The following is a 20,678-nucleotide window of genomic DNA, read 5'->3' on the forward strand; positions in this document are numbered from 1 at the left end:
CATCAATTTTTTTTTTTTTTTGGTGAGGAAGATCGGCCCTGAACTAACATCTGCCAATCCTCCTCTTTTTGCTGAGGAAGACTGGCCCTGGGCTAACATCTGTGCCCATCTTCCTCTACTTTATGTGGGACGCTGCCACAGCATGGCTTGAGGAGTGGTGCGTCAGTGCACGCCCGGGATCCGGCGAACCCCGGGCCGCAGCAGTGGAGTGCGCGCACCTAACCACTTGCACCACCGGGCCGGCCCCTGCATCAATGTTTTTGTATGTAAATATTTTGCACATCTCTGGTCATTTTCTTAGGATAAATTCCTAGTTGGGGAATTGCTGGGTCAAAAAGTATGAACATTTTAAAAGCTTGTCAAGTTGCCCTCCAGGAAGACAGCGCCGTCTCTCCCTGACCACAGGGCAGAGAGTGACAGCTTCCTGCACGGTGGGTAGAATTTCCATAATCAAACAGGGTTGGCATTCAGACTGGTGACGGCATGTTTATGGATGAGAGATGCACCTCCCCACTGAAGGAGCTCACTCATCTTGGAAACGAGAAGAAAATAGGATTGGATCCATGATGGGTGATGTTGGGCTCTAAATTCCAAGATCCCTGTCTGTACCATGTCCATCTGGGAAGCTTTTGTGGTTTGCAGGGGAGGTGTGATAGGTTCGGGCAAGGATTGAAGAACACTCTGTAGGTTTCTCAGCATGAACCAAAGAGCATGTGAAAATGAAGAGGTTGGGAGAAAGGCGAGAGACTTGACCTATGTAGGAGATGGAAAGGTGTTCCAGATGGCATCTCCCAGGGATTAGAGACTGAAGGGCTTCTGTTGGTATACGGAATTTTTATTTTTTAAAAAAGTACTATATTTGGTGATTCTTTTAATAGTTTACAGAAGAATTCTAAAATAGGAACGAACTATAAGATTATTTTAGAGAAAAACAAAAACCTCAGAAAATCATTTATCTGTATTATACCACAGGAGTCTATATATCTTTACCTAAAATCACTTTTTATCACAATGCCCCTAATTTTGATTATCACTCTTTGGAATTACATTATTCACTTATTTACTTCTTCCTCTCCTTCTACCCCTCTGTCACACACACTGGGAGAGTAGAGACTGCTTTTGTTGCATTTAATCTCCATTCTCAAATAGTAGAAAAATGTCTGGCAAAAACTGTTGAATTAATGAATAAACAGTATTATTCAAAGTATTCTAAATTATTCATAATGAAATCCCATTTCTTTAGACTGGTGTAGGTCTCTTCCAGGCACTGATGCCAATGCTGAGGAGACAGCGGTAGCTAAAACAGACTTTTAGATGCCATTATACATCTTCCTTCATGATGATCTCTCTTCACTGTGTTGGGGGTAAAATATGCAGGATTAGTTTATTTTTCAAATCTGAGTTTAGTCGTCCAAATCCAGACTGCCTACACAACTGGAAAAAGACTTGTGTTTTCAGGCTGAAAGAGATTTTTAAATAATCATGACTTTTCCCTTATGATACCAAGTGCATGTCAGATAGGCAGTTTAGATGAAAATTAACTTCAAAATATTGTTAATAAAATGAACTTCCTGCCCACACCCCTACTTGGGAAAATGCAAAACAGGTACAGTACATTCTTTACTTTTATTGGGAGTTCGGAGCAGCATCTGTTATAGAAGTATCTGGTCTGTAAAATCAGGCTGGGGTCTTCATGAACAGTAATTAATGTGGATTTTACGGCTCTACATCTGGATGTTTTTGAAACTGCATAATAGTTTCAAATCAGTGAACTACAGAAAAGACATTTAGGGATGAACTCCACTCTCTCCTGCCTGTGTTTCTTCTATTTTCCCTTCTTTAGCAAACAAAAGGCTGCAAACATTTAGGATCTGGTTCAGGCCTGCTTCTCCGGCGTCACTGGTTTCTGGTTTCTCTGTGCTCGTCCACGGGGCTGTCTCGTCTCTTACCTGGCTCTCAGGCCGCAAGCCCAAATACATACAACAGTTCTAACATGAACACAGAATGCTCATTATTCTCTTGCTCTCTCTCCTTTTATTTCAGAAAGTGCATTTCTTGTGTGAATCTTTTCAGGCTAAAACAGGCATTCCTCATATTTTGTTAATAAGTCTGACAGCTCATTATGTGAAAATGAAATTGCCTAAGAAAACAGCAATTTTGCATAAATCCAACTGAGTTCAGCCCCCCTTAGGCCACACATAGTTTCCATTTACTAGAATTAGAGTTATTTTCTCTTGACCAGCAGAAATGAGAACCCTTCTGTCAGAACAGACCATGAACATATTTCTCTAGCTCTTGGAAATCATCTTGGCTTATTTCTGTGAATGCAATACACATTGAGGCAAAGTCTGCGATGGTTTAAAAATAAAGAATGTAGTTTGATCTAATTTTGCCCCTTCTGTGATTCATGAGTCTGTCATAAGTAAGGTTCCATCCTCAGAGCTGTGCCTTTTTATGTCTTACCGGGTAGATAAAAAGAGAACGATGGGCCTCACTGTATCCTCAGCAACATAATTTTTTATATGGCGGCAGATCGATTTGTTTTTAGGGCCCTCTCCAGGGCTGCCAAGTGGAAGGAAGATCACGAGATGGTTTTCATTACAGAATCTTTCTGCAGACATCATTCAGCATGGATCCTTTTGGGATGAGGCACTTAGGAATCTATATGACATCAGGACCTGCCTTTGAAATCTAGGGAGTGATGGAGGAATAGTAATAATGTTTGATTTACAAGTATGTCCTAAAATCAGTGATGAGGAGCGAAAGTTAATGAGTTCTATCTCTCCTCCTCAGAATTCCCTCACTTTTCCATATGGCCAGGAGGCTAATAGCATCATATCAATTTAGGAGCAATTTGGGGGACAACTGTAACAACTAATATATTCCACCATTCTGTTGTGTTGCCTAAGGCTTTCTGGAATTAACTTCCTATTACTCTATTTAATATGGTATTCTCACTGAAGTGCTTGGTAACAGGTGATAGGCTGCTTTAGTTCTCTATCTGGCAAAAATATCTGGTCACCTAAATAATAAAGTTACCCCACATTCCTTTCAACATAATGAACTAAAAATATGTGAAAAAATTTCAGAAAGAAAGGAAGGGGCAAAAGATTACACTTACCTTTGTTCCTGGTAACCCTGGTAAGCCTGGTTCCCCCTGAGGACCAATGAAACCCGGTTCTCCCTTTAAAAAGATGGGCATATGAGACCGTTATTCATTTGACAGTAAATAAGTAGAGTTAAACTGATTTCCTTCTGCTGGGATTTTACTCCTTTGATTCCATACAGTTTTCTTGCTGAGATCCAGCAACTGACTTTAAAATTAATCAGAATTGGTTCTGATCAGTGCAAATACTTCGAGCAAAGCTTTGGAGAAACTTTAGAAAGGGAAAGTGACAAAGAAACCAGATAAATGTCTTTACAATTTCCTTTCTCATCTGTTGTATAGTGCTTCTTATCATTTACCAAATGAAGATCCATTATATTTGGGTGGATGTGGTAGGTAGCCTCTAAGACAGGCGTCAATAACCCCACCTCCTGGTACTCATGCCCTTGTTTAATCCCTTCTGCGTGAGTGTGAACTGGATTTCCTGTCTCATATCTATTGAACAGAATATGGCAGAAGGAATGGGATATCACTTCTGAGGCTTAGTAATAAAAAGACTGTGTCTTCCATCTCGGAGGCTCTTCCTTGTTGTCTCTCCCGTGGATCACTTGCTTTGGGGAGAGCAAGCTGTCACGCTGTGAGCAGCGCTACAGAGAGGTCCACGTGGTGAGGAACGAGGTCTGCCAATAACCCCATGTGTAAGCTTGGGAGTGGGTGCTCTGCCCCAGTAGTCTTCAGGAGACACCACAGCCCTGGCTCACAGCTTGACCGCGTCACCATGAAAGACACTGAGCCAGAGGCACCCAGCCCAGCTGTGCTCAGACCCCTGTTCCTCCAGAACTGTCAGATAAGTGTTGTTGTCTTAAGCCACTCCAGTGTTAGGGGTAATATGGTAGGCAGCAATAGACAACTGACACAGTGGATGTGGCTAGGGAGGAGATTCAGCAATGTTCAGCATGAAAGGAAAAAACACCTCTTTTTGCCATACTTCCATAACCTCTTCTCCACTGCCTGGAGAAGGTATAATTCTCCACCTGCTTGTGGTATAATAACAAATGTATTTGGTCTTTTTCCTGGTTCCTGGCACAGAGCTCCTAAAACCCTTGGAATTCCCTGAGTGATATGAGTAATAGGAGCACCTTTTGTTATTCATAACAAGCCTCTTTCAAAGGTGCCAGAGTTTATGCTAATGAGGTGACTGTTGGGGGCCCTAGAGAGCTTCGGGATGGGGGCTGTGATAAGAGGGTTGAACTTTCAGCCTGTCTCCTCCTCTCACCATTTCCAGGGAGGAGACGGGCTGGAGAGTGAGTTCAGTCACCTATGGCCAATGATTCAATCAATTGTGCCTACAGAAGAGAGCCTCCATAAAAACCCCTAAAAAACGGGGATTGGAGAGCTCCCGAGCTGGTGAACACATTCACATGCTGGTAGGATGGTGCATCCCAACTCCAGGGGACAGAGGCTCCTGCGCTCGAGACCCTGTGACCTCACCCTATGTACCTCTTCATTTGGCTGTTCATTTTATCTTTTATAATTAACTGTAATAGTAAGTATGCAGATTCTTGAGTTCTGTGAGTCATTGTAGCAAATTATCAAACTTGAGGGGAGGTGGGAGTGTGTAGTTGTGAGTATCCTCAAATTTGTAGCCAACTCAGACAGAAGTTCAGGGAACCGGGGGACCCGGTACTTGAGATTGGGGTCTGAAGGGAGGGCAGTCTCGTGGGACTGAACCCTTAAACCTGTGAAGTCTGATGCTAACCCTGAGCATTAGTGTCACAATAGGATCGAATTGTAGAACACGCAGTTGGTGTCAGAGAATCAGAGAATTGGAGAATTGGTGTTGGAAGACACCACGTATTTGGTGTCAGAAAACACCTGAGACCAGTGTTCACATTTTCTTGACTATCCATAAAGTTTCATTTTCTTCTCAGCAACGTGAGCGCAAATATGAGTCTAAATTCCTTAAATCCAGAACAAAGTTTTAAAGCAAAAAACATAATGGCTCTGTTCCCATATTTCCTGGAGTTTTTTTTACCCGCAGTGGATTATTTCTGGAGCAGTTGCTAATGTTGTCTGATAACATTTGATTTTTTTCTAAGGTGGCAATATTTCAACGTGTTTTTTGATACTTAAAGTTGAGCAAGCAGATACAGAGAGGATATTTTCTAAGAAGTGTTAAAATGTCATCAAATATTTTTCAAACAAGTGAGTTTCTAAAATATGCTATATAAAGCCATTGGTATGGGGTGGGGAACAAAAGGACATCACTACCAGAAAATGTAAGCTATTCGTATATAATTCAACCAAATCTATCTCTAGCTCTGATGTTCATGGTACTGGTTTAAGAAAAAAAAGGTGGAGAGGAACTAACGCTTTAGGTTAATTATTTGTGAAATTTCTATAACTCTATTCTACATGTCCCCACACCCTTACACATCATGGAAAGGAGAAACTGAGCAAATAATTTTGTGCAGATCTCTTAATGGTCTAAAATGAAAATCAACTATATTCAGAGAAATCAATGATGACCATTCTACTTCTTATAAAAGAGCTTAATTTGTTATTTTAAACAAAAAATATCATAAGGGATACATTTATTTACAAGTAAGGTATTTCTCTCAATAAAATGATATATACAAACATATAAATATTCCCTCTCCACCCTCAAGAAAAAAGGTATATTAAAGCCAATGTGTATCATTAGTAATGACTTACTGTCTTGAAAATATAATGCAAGTTAGTAGACTGAAAGTTTACAGGTGGACAAGACTCTTGCATATCTTCAAGTAGAAATAAAATGATCTCACTTTTTAGCAAAGCAAATAGAAGCACCATTAAAGCATACTAAGAAAAGAGAAGAAAAAAAGAGTAAATGTTGCAAAAACATAGTTCTTATTCAGGTTAGTGTTTAGTTTATAAGAAGATGAAACATGCAGTTTCATAATTCAGAAATAAATAAATAAGGCTTTGTGACTTCAGGGGTCAGACAAAAGTGTTTTTTCTTCCTTTTTTAAAAATAGAACATATATTAAATTCTCTTGAGTAAAAATGTATTCTCTTTAAACAGAAATGTTCTGGGGGAAAATTTTTATTTCAAGATAGAAAATTAGCAATGCAGTTGACAGTCACAATAATTTTAGCTCTATTAATATTAGCTAATTTTAAAGCTTTGAGTATGATTAAACCTTACCATGCTACTCTAAGATAGTAACTACCATTAATACATTCATTTCTTATTTCAATTTATTCAAGGAGAAAAATAGCATACTTAACTTTAGCATCAAATTTTTATGTTTATTTAATTCCAGAGCTCTCAATCACTTCAGAGACATTATCTCCATCCTCTCTATCTCTTGGCAGGATGAGGAGGAAATAATCATTGGTCTTTTTTCTGTCTCAGGCTTGGAAGACAATTGCTGAAGCAAATAAGGCATAAATATGTCTACTTGTGGTCTTGAGCTGGGTGGACTGTATCTTACCTTCCTAAACTTACACCAGGGGTTCTCAAAGCGCCTTGTCATGTACCCTCATTAGTTACAGAGTAGGAAACGTTCATTGATATGGTTTCAGATTCCACATTGCACCTAATCTCGAAGAAACTACCACTTGTAGAGTCTGGAGTAGTATCAAAGAAGAATATCCACAATTTTATGGAAAGGTTATGAAAATCATCTTCCTTTGTCCAACTGCATATCTACATGAGGCTGGTTCTTCTTCCTATACTTCACCCAAAACAACGAACTGCAACAGACTGAATGCAGAAGCAGATAGAGGAGTTCAGCAGCCTTCTATTAAGCCAGACATTAAAGTGATTTACAAACAAACAAACAAAAAGTATAACAATGTCACTCTTCTTGTTAATTTTTTTTTTTGTTTTGGAAAATTCTATTTCATAAAACGTTATTTAATTAATACGTAATGAGTTTTTAAAATTTCTTAGTTTTAATTTCTAATACGGAAATGTCAATAGATATAACGTATATAAATGAAAACTCTTTCAATCCTAATTTTTAAGTGTATAAAGAGGTTTTGAGATCAAAATGTTTGAGAGCTGTTGGTACAAAGGTACAGAACTGAGTTAGAACTGGCTTTGCAAACTGGAATCTTGAGGTGCCAAATAAATTGGTGTCATTAAGGGGTGGCCTCGTCAAGATTTATTATAAGATAATGCGAGGAAGGCACTGAGTACTGTTGCTGGAATAAAGGCAGCGAACAACAAATGTCTGTTATTAGTGTTGGCGTGATCTTATAGGTTCACAAATGTTAGGTATCATCACCATCATCATCATTAGTAGTAGTATTACAACATCTCTGCAACTCATTGGTGACATACAAGGCGACTTCTTGTTTCTTTGCAACCTATATGGGGCTATGCTCAATAGCTCTTCAAATTCTTTCAAGAAGTAACCCTAAATTTTCTCATGTGAATATATCATCATTTTATGAGACAATATCCACCTGCAGAGCATTTACGATTGCAAAACCAAAAGTGTGTAAGGTAGAGAAGTGACAAGTTTACTAAGAATGAGTTTTCTTCCTGTAAGGAAGGGAAAGGAGAAAATGGTTGCACCCATTGAAAATCTCTAAATAGACGTAATCCTTTAAAAAAACCTTGCCTCTTTGACAAGGACTGATGTAGAGTATAACGGCTCTAGAATCTCCTAAAACGTCTAGAAGAAAGCCTATGACAACCTACAGTCCCAGAAATACTTTAAAGTGATAAAAAAAAATAAGCAAGTGGTTATTCTATGGTAGTCACCGTTCTAGTTAACCAGGATAGAGGAAGGAGACCGGGTCAGGGGAAGGTAGGAGAAAGCAGCGGAAATATCATTCAAACACAAAACACTTCCGGGAAATCATCTTTGGAGTCAATCAGACTACACAAAAATGAGATTACGTAAGTTTTTGAGGCAACAAGAAGGAGAAGTAATATTAGTATTTCTCAGAGCTGTTTTTACATATCTAATCTCATTTAATCAATGGGAAATAGGAGATTGCTGAATTGGAAATTATTCACACGTATTTGTCTGAGTAGACAAGGTGGGGGAGAGATGCAGTAGAGAAATCGGAACCATAATGGAATTAAGCTCTTACATTACTTTTAATGAAGGAACAATTAAATCTTGAGTTTATTATTTCTTTTTCTTTTTTACAAGGCAATTACCTGAATTAGAGAATCCAAATTGTAATTTCACTGAGCCATTTTAGGGATAACACAGGAACACAAGGCACAGACCCTTTGAAAAGGGCAGATGTTGGCCGTCATAATCAGGGAAACGTGGATTTACATGGGGAACAGCAGGTGCACAGCTCTACCGTTGAAGTGAAACAATAAAATATGACATTTTCTGAAACAAGATTAATCTTTCAGTTTATGATGTATTGGTGCTTTTTAAAAAATGACAACAAAAAATGTCAAAGAAAAATGGGGGAAAGGCAGAGGCTTTACATATTGGTTTGTCATGAACACCAGGGCACCAATGAATAGCATAAGAGTAAGTTAAGGGGAGCACTAATTACTTCAGAGCCACTTCAATCTGTTTTCCTCTCAAGTGTCATAGACATATATGTCTTCTCTCGTTTCATAGATATATCCTAAATTTCCCTCCGTCTCCCTATCTGTTCACTCACCATCTCAAGTGAGATAGCGCTTTGGGTTTTTACTTTTGTTATCGTTAAGAATAAGATTACAAAGTGCACTGGGATTCCACTCATGTTGGTGCTGTTGATCCTGTGGGGAAGGGAATCAAGAGTGAAGGCAACCAACCAACGGACAGATCTTAAAATGTCACTGCTTGCAGAGGTAGTGCCTATATACCAGGGCTTGAAAAGTAAAAAGAAGGAAGAGGAGAAGGAATAGCGGAGGAACGCAGGAAGGGGGTGGAGAGAAAGACGGAGGAAGACAAGAGGGGAGAGGAGGAATGGAGAGGAACAAGCATCTTAAAGTTTTCTGCTCCTCTGTCATGACCATCACTACTAAGTCCAGGTTTTATCTGTGGTTTTTGTTGGTCTCGGAAACATCCAACTAGATCTACCCTTGGGACAAACAGAGAAAATATATACATTATAACATCTAACTCTTAAAATAAATACTATGATTTAGTATGATTTAGTATGAGCTATGATTTAACCAAAGCCTGGAGATGAAATACGTTCAACACTATTTATCAGAACAGTCCAAAATTTTAATTGCTAAAACGTAATTAATAGCTGGCACCATATTCTGCTACCCAAGCCACACGCTGACCAGGAATTCAATGGTCGTCAGAGAAATAAAAATCTCAGCTTGTATTATGGCGCTATTGTATCACGGCACTAATGCAGGATCAAGTTCCAAAGTGAAGAAAAACTTGGTTTAATTTTCTCATCTTGTCTTGGATATTGCATCCGATTTCTTCCTGAGCTATTTCATGAGTTTTGTTCTTTGTTTACTCTTAACGTTAATTAATTAGCTCACCACCAATGAGTTCAAAAACCAGGTCTCCAAACCAAGACTGCAACACATTTCCCTGAGTTGAGCTGGAAGAAATGATGAATAATAGAGTAGCTGTGGTTTTGGCAACTAAAGTGGGATTCAGGTTGGGCAGAAGAAATGCTATTAATTCAGGATAAAGCACAATATAGGCCTAGTAGCAAACTGCTGGGAGCAGCAACAGCAGCAGCAGACCCAGCCGACAATCGGACACAGGTTGTTGGTTTGAATGAAAGCTTTGAACAGTCAGGGCACATAAAGATGCATCACCAAGTGTATGGAGAAGAGATAGAGCTGGAATCAAAGCTGTGTCTTCATGTCACTAATTTTGGGGGGCCTAATGGTCTCATAGTGATCTTTCCAACTACAGCTAACCATTCGGCAGCCACGACTTTGATGCTGTAGTGTTAAGCTCAATGAAAATAAGTCACAGTAACTAATATGTACTATATTTGAAAAATTGCCTTGTTGTGCACCAAACAAAAATTTCCCTTGTTTATTAGTGTCAGTATTAGAGTTCTCTCTCTCTGCATTCTTTCATAAAGTGGCAGTATGTACACAGAGACATGCAGTAAACTACAGAAGATTTAGCTATAGGAAGGTTGGATCCATTCACTCTATAAGGTAAAAGGAAGACACCAAAAAGATAAGATTTTTGACCGAAGCCACTTTGCTCAACTCATTTGCTATCACTCTTGAAAAATTTAAACAGCCTGTTGAGATAGCTTAAATTCTGCATATTCTGGCCAAAAAACCTCCCAAGACAAAACAAAAAACCCCCAAACAACAAAATTAACCATCTTTGCCAACCAAGAGGGCAACAAAAACTGGCCTTCTATACCACAAAAAGACAAGAGAAACCTAGGACATTCCTTAAGAACAGGACCCTTCTGAAATCTAACAATGACCATCAAAGGTCTAAGTCTTAGAATTCCATAATAAAATCTGGCCTGAGTTTCCTTCAAACCCACATTTAATAATAGTAGTAGTTTAGATGACCTTACTTTATCTTTTAAATGGCTATTGGGACAGTTGACTTAACACTCTTGTCAAATTTACATAAAGGATGTCCTTCATACAGATGAGAAGAGTCAACAAACACATAGATGGGATTACTAGAAAAGGTAACAAAGGAAGAGAGAGCTTAATTCATATAGAAACAATCACCAGGTGTTTCCCTATAAACTTCCAGAACTTACCATCTGTTAAATGGAACGGTGGCCAGAAAATCCTAACTGATTAGCTCTTGCCCACAGAAAAATCTCTGGTTTTTCACTTATTACCATTTGTTTTATTTTTATAAGTCATTATCAATTAAAGGAGTAAAAGATATTATTTTTTTAATGTGTCTAGAAAATCTCTAATATATCAGCTTAAACTAAGTCATGTTTTCCATGCTATTTATTACCCCCAAGCAGTTCCAATTTTCATTGCCCAAAAAATAGTACAACAGGGATTGAAAAACATGTGATTTGCCTGGGTGCTAAAAGCATCACCAATAATTTTGATTAATGTGTCTTGACACTGAATGCATTAGCCATACAATATTCTTCTTGCTTAAAGGCTAATTAGAATTCAAGTCAGCATGATACCTGCTTTTGAGGATTATAGCAAGAACGGTTGTTGTAATAAGAACCTCCAGGCAGCCAGTTTTGGTAGTGATTGATTTATAAAATTATTGAGGGGAAAAAAAGAATGAGAAAGTAGAGTCTGTCCCAAAAACACTTATTTCCCTTAAGGATCAAATCTGTATAAATTAAAACATCTTGGTGGCTATGATGAAAATGAACTACAATAGCAGGTTTATTTAAAATCCAGAAAATATACCTTTCTGATTTTTTTTTCCGTAACAAGATTACATCACAAAAGCACATTCAGTCTATTTATTGGAGGTTTCATTATGGCTGCTAAAAATCTCTGATTTCTAGTTGTATGAGTGTCCTAATTGGACTCTTAAATTACTCAACTGCTCAGACGCACTTCATACAAGCAGAAAATAATTACATGTAACAATAACACAATGTCATCCTTTTAACCAGTATTTCTTCCTTTTCTTTTAGGAATTCATTCCACATCCTATGTTACTTCCAAAAACTTTCCTCTGCTATTTTTAAAAACGTGATTTGATGTTTCTGAGGAAGGAACCTCATCTCCAGTGGATTTAGAAGATAAGCTTCTATTAGATGACTGAACACTCTACTGAATCCTAAGAATGCCAAGTAAACGTTTCTGCCACCTGTGGAAGTTAGTCTTCCTGTGATTTAGTGTCAAGGATGATTTCCCATAATGAGGTATAAAGAGTCAGTTACTGTCTCGTACCCTCCCAATCCTAAAGTTCTTGATCTGAATATCAAATTTTCACTAATATGGAAGCCAGAGCAAAAATATCAAGCTTTCAGGGAAAATACTGTAAAAATTTCTTTGCCTCCTAAATGATTTGTTTTTCCTGATTTGATGTAATTTTTACTGTATTATGTTGCCCTACTACATTAATTAATTTATTTAATTTTAAGTATTACGTAAATTTTTTCCTATTTATCTTCTGAATATGATGCGATAAACTGGCGGTCTATGTTGAAAGGAGAAAAGCAAGCACTGAAAATCCATATTTGTAAAGAATGTCTAGGGCTAGGCAATATTGTGCCTGTGGGCTAGTGGGTTTCCATCATTACTTGCCAAAGTTTCCTTTTGCTTTTCCTGTGAACAGTGCTGGGAAGGAGAACTTCAACAGTACTGTGTCTTACGCCCAGGACGTTGTATTCCCTTAGGCTTTGTTCCTGGAATATATTTGGGCTATAGGAAAAGGGGCATAGTGTGACGTCATGTTTCAAGAGAAAGTAGATGATCTTACTGCTCTTAAGGTAACATTCATCCATCACTGCAAGGAGTTTTCAGAATCTACATCTATTTATTACCCTGTAGAGTATAAACAGCTTCATGTTCTCTAGGTTAAAATTACTCACATGATGAAAGACTATATAGAACAGGTTCATAACCAATGTCTCCAATATTCTGAGCTGCTCCAAGAGAAAGAAATGACAATAACTAAAATTAATATAGTATTTACTATAATCTTGGCAATATTTTAGGAGCTGCACATATATTAGTTCTTTTAATCCTCAAAACAACCTTCCGAGTTATGTGCAGTGATGATTCCTGTTTTATAAGGAAACCAGAGCACAGAGAGATTATGTAACTTGCCCAACACCATGCTATAGCCTCATAAACTGGTGAGGAGTAGGACCAGGATCTGCACGCCAGTGATCTGGTTATAAGTCAGGGTTCTTGACCACTGCTTTATACTGCTTAATTACTAGGGTAATATAATCGTAAAAGGGGGATGTAATGTAGTTACATTTTTCAAAATAAGTGTGGACAGAAAAATTTTTTAAAAACAAGAACTTTGACTCTTACCCTTTTATGTGATATCAGAAAAGCGAGTTACACTAAGTTTTACCCACGAAAAATATATTTGAAGGCTTATTTATAAAAATAATGTTCTGAGCTCAAATCTTATTCCAGAAGATCAATGTCTGCATGGTACATTGTGCATAATTTAATTTTCCCAGTTGAACATCTTGACACTATATGAACCGTGAATGCATGAAACAGAAATTCCAAATGTCTTCCGCATGGTCAGAGGACTTTCCAATACTTATGCTGGAAGCTTAAGAGTGGTTTGAAATTAAGTTACGCCGGTTCTTAGTGACTTTTATCATGTATGCCTAAGGCATTAGCACTTTTCTCTGAGTGGGACCCTGAGGTGAGAGACAGATGAGACTGCTCTCTGTATTTAGGGTCTTTGCTCACTTCCTGAGAGCAGTGTGGAAGGCATTTGGATGCTCATTAAGTTTCCACCCATTCCCCGAGAGCAACAGGTGGCAAATCAAAGCTTCCCTGGTATGTCACGGCTGGTTTCCTCAATGTCTTGGAAATAACGGGTGGCACTTGCAGGCTCTCTGTAGTGCCAGTAGATGAGAAGGAGATGAACAGCAACGGGAAGTACTTCCAAAGCATAAACCAACACACCAGTCTAGGGAGGCCATGACTAATGTTCTGCTACCACACATTCTACATCCATACATGGTGGTTTCATCTTCTAAATATTGGTACTCACTCAAAGTATGAAATCATGGTTAACTGTCCTGGGGTTAGCTACCTAACAGAAGAAGGGTTTTTTAAAGTAATAAGGAACATACCGAGTTAATGAAGCTATATCATAAAATTATAAACTTTTAACTCTACATGTATAAATATCCAATGACTACTGATAACTGCGTTGTGTTCTTAAATGTCTCCTTTACAAAATTACTTATTTACACTGAGCACCTATTACATTATAAGGAAAGCATATCGCTCACATCCTGAACTAGAGCAAGAAGACAAAGCTTATTAATCCAAAAATAGAATCTGTGATTTAAATCAAATACTGGATAGTTACCAAACAGTACTTGATAATTACACAGAAAAGCATCTCCAGTGAATGATGAAAAGGTTTTTGTCAATTGATAGCTTCTCGTCACTACGGTCACTAGTCAAGATTAGGAAAAACAAGAAAATAGCTATATGATCTCGACAAAATTTGGCAATTTCCTATGACCCTAGGAATAAAAGCATTTACTTGAGGTGCCAAATTACCAACATCCTTCCCAATTTGAAAAAGTTCAAAACATTCAGACTGGTCCACAGATGGTTAGGGAAGTGCCCTGGGCTATTTTTCATGGTGGAGGACATAAAATAAATAAAAGGTAAAGTTAACAAATAGTAGTAATTGAAATTATTTTCTGTTTGTTTGCTTGTCTTGGAGGGAAAACATCCAATACCTTCACCCTTATGTACTCTCTCTCACCAAGACAGCGCCTCATACCCAGGAGAAGGGACAGCTGGATTTCGACACAGCAATGAGGGTCCTGCCACACGCCCTGGCATTGGCAGCACAGCCCTGCTCAACTACATCAACACTGCAGGAAACCCTGCCCCAGACCTTCCAAGGTACCCCTCCTTTTAAATGTCTTCCCCTTATTTATGCTACCAAGCTCTTTTTAATTAATGCTGAATACAATTTTCTCAAATTTGTTTTAAAAATCTATGATCTTTCAATCATTTGTAAAAGGTTCCTTTTTTTTTTAATGTGTGGGAATTACTAAGGAACTGCCATAAATTAACTCTACAATATGAAATCACCTATTAATTTATTAAGTTACTTTTGCTAATATCAAATGATAAGCAAATGACTTTGACTCTTGAGTAAACTGTTGTCATAGAGTGTACTTCTTCACTGAAGACGCCAAAGACTAAAAATACACTAAAAGGATATATCTGAATATCTATGATACTAATCTGGAAATATCAAACAAAAAGCAGAACAAAAATTTCTGAGCGTCAACCTGGAAAACACAGTTTTCATGTCTGTTAATTATACCAAATATACTCATAAAATATTCTATATGATACCATACGATGTCTGGGAACTCAACAGTTTAACATATTTATTCTAAAATCATATGATCTCATGTAACACACTTTGAACACAACCTTCATAAAACAATATATACAACCCTCACACTGAAACTAGGAATATTAATTTTAGAAAAGTTTAACGCACACTAGAAATTAATTTACAACTCTATAAGATGAGAACAATGTAAGGAAAAATCTACTTGCATTATGTTCCCCTATGAAAAAGTTCCAGAATGTAAAAAATAACTTTAAAATAAGAAGCTGATTTTACAGCAGTAACTAGAGGTGAGGCAGTAGAACTTCTACGCCTTATCAGTTGCCATGTGAGAATTTTTAAAAAATGTTTTTAAACATTTTTAGATGGTTTAAAAATATGTAAGACAATGTCCTCAAACTAAGCTTTAAGCAATTATTTCAAAAGATACATAAAAAGTTTACAGGAATAGTATATGGGTCAAAACAGTTTAGTAACACGATTTGTACTTTGCAGTGAGAATTACTGACAGGAAGTGAAAGCACAAAACGCTGTGGAGGGATTACTATAAGGGGTGAATCACAACAACAGCTGCCTGAACGTGAGATTTATGGGATGTTAAGACTTTAATACCAGTCAAAATCTGATAGGATCTTAAGTATAAAATTTAAATGTGAAGGTAGACTTTCTAGACTTTAAAGAAGTCCCATGACTTCAAATGAAGTGGCTTTTGCATGTATTCAAGGGGCATAGTAGGTTAAACAGCGGAATATACTGCCCAGATGGCAATGGCAAACTTTAGAAATACCCATGCCTAATTTTTAACTAAAAATTTTAATTGGTTGAGATGGCTGGTGAGAATGTAAAGAACAGCACTATATTTTTAGTTTTCTTTTTTTTTTTCCTATTTTCCTCCGATTTTTGAGACTCTCACGATTACAGTCAATGCAGTATTTACCTTTATCCCCGGAAGTCCAGGCAGCCCAGGAAGCCCTGGTTCACCCTACACAGGAAAATCACACAGCATTATAGGACAACAGTCACTCAGGCACAGTATCTGGAGAAAAACACGGCAAATGCTCCGGGCTGAATACTTGGTATATATATAGATACTATATATATATATCTATAAGCACTGTCTAGTTTCAAGAAGGTTGGTGAGATTACACAGTTCAGTCAACTCTTGATTCAGGGATTGGTTGACCATTTTGCAGATTTTTCAGGATTTTCCCTTTTCCTGCCAGTTCACAGCTCATAGAAGGCGAGGAAGAGGAGTAAAAGGAGAACTCCCATGTTTTATTACTCCCTGGTGAACGACTTGCTGGGGAGGCTGAAGCCATTTGCTGAAATGAGCATTCTGTGCACATTTGAATAATGCATCCTACTCCACTGCTCTCTTACCTCACACAATCAAGAGTTGGCTGTATGAACAGATGGTCACATCAAAACAACATACAGTAAAAGTCTTGCTCACTTAAAAGTATGGTAAGATTTCTTTTCCATTCCTGAATGATGAGAAGATAAATGCATGGTTAAGACTATACTAACTCTAGCCCCTACTTCTGACAATTGTTGAGTCTGGGTAGCCCTGCTTAGCAATTTAGGGCTAATGGTCCCACACAGCTGTTCCTGAATAAAGGTTTGAGATTAAGTAGCACATTGTGGGTGAGCACACTGGAGTCAAGCTAGATCTTCTCATTTTCACAGAACAGCCTACATTATTTTAAGTACAAAGTATAGTGACAAGAAGTTACATTGCTTAGAAAATCTCCTGAATTCCACTAAAGAAGCATAAAGGAATCACCAGAGAAAATGCAAGTTCATCCTATCTTGGATTGAGGTGACTATTATTTGCAGAAATAACATTTGAAGGTTTCATCATGGTCAGTTAGTGGGATGACAACTATACTAAAAGACTAACAATAAAAGGGGCAGAGGAGGCCTTTCTTTTAATCTAAATGCCTTAACAATCCTCATTCCAAGGAAACTCTACTAAGAACAAACAGATATTTCATCTTTAATATTATTACTTTCGAATTATGAAGAGCCATAATTTGCTCTTATATTATCACACAAAATGACTTCAGATGCTGTTTATTAAGCTGTATGGTTAGACACAGAAAGGACAATGACTTTCCTGATGGCTTAGGTTAAAGGTGCTTCAGGAATGCAAAAGAAAGCTATTTTATCTGAAACTATATAAACGAAAGTTTGCATTGTGAACAATAAAACTAAGATGAGACTAAGCCAGAGAATAAAGGATGATTATTAAGAATTTGATATTCCAAAGAATATTATTCACGTAGATTAAACTTTACACAGATCCAACATTAGACTTCGGATTTTCCGTTTTCTTTCCCTTTTGCCCTTCAATTAATAAATATAGGAAGATCTAGTAAAAAGGGCTTGTATCTATATTTTACTGAAGATTCTTTTTTACTTTAAAAAAAGTATAAAGCCCTTGAAAACACAGTAAATTGCAGTAGAATATACAACCAATAAAAGTAGACATATTGGTGACAAATCTGTAGTTTTGAATTGTTTTAGGAAAGTCCCCCAAACTGGGGACATCCTATTTGAAACTCGTGTGCAAATGTATAGGTTGTAACACTGTTTCCAACAGTTCTCACCACACCCTTCCCTCTCACCAAATTAAAAGGATCATGTGACTACTTTAAAGAAAGATGTTTATATACATATGCATACACAGACACACACCCATGTCTTCTAACAATGAGAAAGATGTACAAGACATTACGGAGTATTTTACAATGTAGATTGAATACTTACAGAGACTTGGAGCATTTAGCCATTCCCTACATCATATGTGTATGTATTATGTATGTATACAGGTTAAAAATGTACTTTATAATGAACAAACATTTCAGGAATTCATATTTCATAGTCTTGGATTTTTATAAAGTTGACCTTTCCAAATCTATTTTTACTTAAAGCTTGACATAGTGAAAGATTATAAAATATTTAATGTTACCCTTTGTGAAACATCTCTTAGCATTTTTAGGAAGACATTTCTTCCTACATAAATTCTCCACCTTTATACCTTGAAGGCCTATCTTCCAATTAAGAGACAGCTTTTCAGTTAATTTTTCCATCCTTGCCTATTTCTTGGCTCAGGAGCTTCTCTGAGTTGAGTTCTTGGGCTTGCACAGCCCAAGGTCAGATCTGGGTCATAATTAAGAACTGGTTTGTTATTCCATTCGAAGAATACTTGTCCAAGTAGATGAAATGCTATGCAGATAAATTATACTTCTGGTTTTCTTTTTTCTTCCCCTTTCACTCTTTACTCTCCATTATAGGAGACCTCGTTTGCTGTCAAAGACGGGATTCTGCTTTCACTCCACGTCCCCGGACAGTGCCCTGTATTTCTGGATATAGTTCAACTGTGAGGGTTCCTTCCAATGGGAGATCAAGTATTTTTACCTCTTTAAAATTATAAGATATATTTTTAAAAGATGTGGAGAAGTTAGGAAGGAAAAAATCATGTGATGAAACAACAACTATTTTATAAATCTACACACTCACTTTACAAACATATATACACTCTCTAACTCATGTATCAATCGCACACTCTACTGTTGAGTCTGTATAAGAAAAAAAAAACTATAATGAAATCATTCCTACATTATGAATGTTACTCTAAATAACAAACTTTCATACTGAAAAATACCAAACAGTGGAAAGTTAATCACTGGGCTTTTTGTTCTGTCATGATAGTCTCCACTTGTCTGGGAACGTCCCTAGGGCAGAAGCTTAAGTACCAATGAGCCCACAACACAGTTCTGCGATGGTGAGAGAAATGCCATGGAAGAGGTCTTAAATTGATTCTGGAGGCAGTTCTGTCTGCCACTTTCCAAGCTAAGTGAGCATCGAACAGGGAAATACTCTACTTTTAAATCAATGTTGGGGTAAGTATTGCCAAATCCAGATATCAGACAAAGGAAGTCATAAATATTGTGGGAAAGTGAGATTGCGTCTAAGGGTAGAATCTGGCCTAAATATTAATAAAAAAGATGCTGCTCATTTCAGGTCACATATTCATTCAGATAGGTTATAAGTTTTTAATGAATCCACCCCTTCACTCAATATAATTTAAAACAGGTTTTTAAAGAAATACAAAGGAAATCCACTGTTTCCATATGTAAACTTATAAACTTCCAGAAATGAATCTAAACTCTATTTCTAAATAATTATGACAAGGCGATGTTTTTTTAAGCAAATGAAAACCAATTTGGATCTTCCACTCTGAAAATAGTAGCACCTATATGAGATTATAGCAGAATTTTTTGTTTTGTTTCGTTTCTTAAAAAGACCTAACAGTCTTGCAGACATTTCTTTTAGCATATCACAGATTTGGAGAGCAGTTTAAACGTTAGCCTTTAATTTTTAAAGAGTAAGGGACCTAAAATTGGATCATCTGAGAAGATCAGTTGTTTTTTCAAACCGAAGCAGACCATAGATCTCTAATGATATCACTAATTTCAAATTTCTTACATAAGAATCAGGAGGAAATCTTAGGAACTGAAGAGCAAAATTTGCACAGTTCTCCCGGGCTCTTTGAGAAAGTCTCAACTTTACCTGAAATTGGGCCTGATGAATCATTACTCTTAGATTGTTAGTTTCAAGAGAAAAATCTATTTTTAAATTAGAGAAATGTTAAAAGAATGTGAAAGATCTTATCAAAAATTACTTTATTTCTAAGTGTTTAAAACAAAGCAATGACCCTTCTCAATGACTTCCAGGATGTGGGAACGTCATTTATTATGTTTTAAGCCTCCAAACCACTACAATGGGATTTATTCTCTTCCCCTTTACACTAATGAGGTAAATTCTACGTTTCCATTCATATGTTTTTCTACAACATCAGCTACTGCTAGACAAAGGCAGAGTCATGATCTTAAGAGATTTAACCTAATGTGGAATCCACATTTACTTGTTCGTCACAATACATCTGTTATCTAAAATCTGACTACACTGGGCACTGATATCCAGACGCTCAGACAATAAACTGCTAACAGTTGTTTCCTGCCTCAGACTCAAATGAGAATATGAATCTAAACATATTCACTGCATGTCCTCTAATTTATCACTGGAGTGAAGCACAATGATAAAAAAAAATTAATGTATGTATCCACAGATCGGTTAGTTAAAGTGGTTTGGCTAGTGTCTCTAATTAAAATTTAGTTTATGAACAAATCTCCTTGTTTAACATAACATTCACTGCACAGGTAGACATCAGTCACATAAAAAATGACCAGTAGGGAAGTATTTGAAACGAAAGGAAAAAGACTATAATTTTAAAAGAACTGTCCATCATTCCCTTTTGAGACAGTTTAGTAAATATTCATCTCTTCTCGTGAAAGATAGAAACATGCAGAGTATCTTAAACATGCAAGATAAGTTACTGGCATTTCAAGGCAACCTATCTTTGTTAGTCTCAAACAGCTCAGTCTACGCAGACCCTAGTCCACACTAGGACTTTTTACATGTGCAGAGTGTGCTTTCACTTTTTCTATGGTCAGCATCAACCCTTTAAAATGCAAAACAACCAAAACACTCTGCATGCAAAGCATGAAAACTGCATCATTTTGCAATAACTGTTTTCATATTACACAGTGGATAGTAGATATAAAATGCAGACTACGAGA

The 20,678-nt window shown here is 37.1% G+C and overlaps 1 protein-coding gene across 1 annotated transcript in view; it reads right to left on the minus strand.

The window, feature by feature from the left end:
• Positions 1-20,678, minus strand: part of COL25A1 (collagen type XXV alpha 1 chain) — a 440,619-nt gene that overhangs the window by 51,966 nt on the left and 367,975 nt on the right. Inside the window, exons 18-19 of the mRNA XM_058549892.1 lie at positions 15,971-16,015; positions 3,122-3,184 (exon numbers count right to left, since the gene is read on the minus strand). Coding sequence (XP_058405875.1) covers positions 3,122-3,184; positions 15,971-16,015 — 108 coding nt within the window. The remainder of the gene's footprint in view (positions 1-3,121; positions 3,185-15,970; positions 16,016-20,678) is intronic.

Source organism: Diceros bicornis, chromosome 11 (genome assembly GCF_020826845.1).
Source record: "Diceros bicornis minor isolate mBicDic1 chromosome 11, mDicBic1.mat.cur, whole genome shotgun sequence".
In the NCBI taxonomy this organism is placed as follows: Eukaryota; Metazoa; Chordata; class Mammalia; order Perissodactyla; family Rhinocerotidae; genus Diceros; species Diceros bicornis.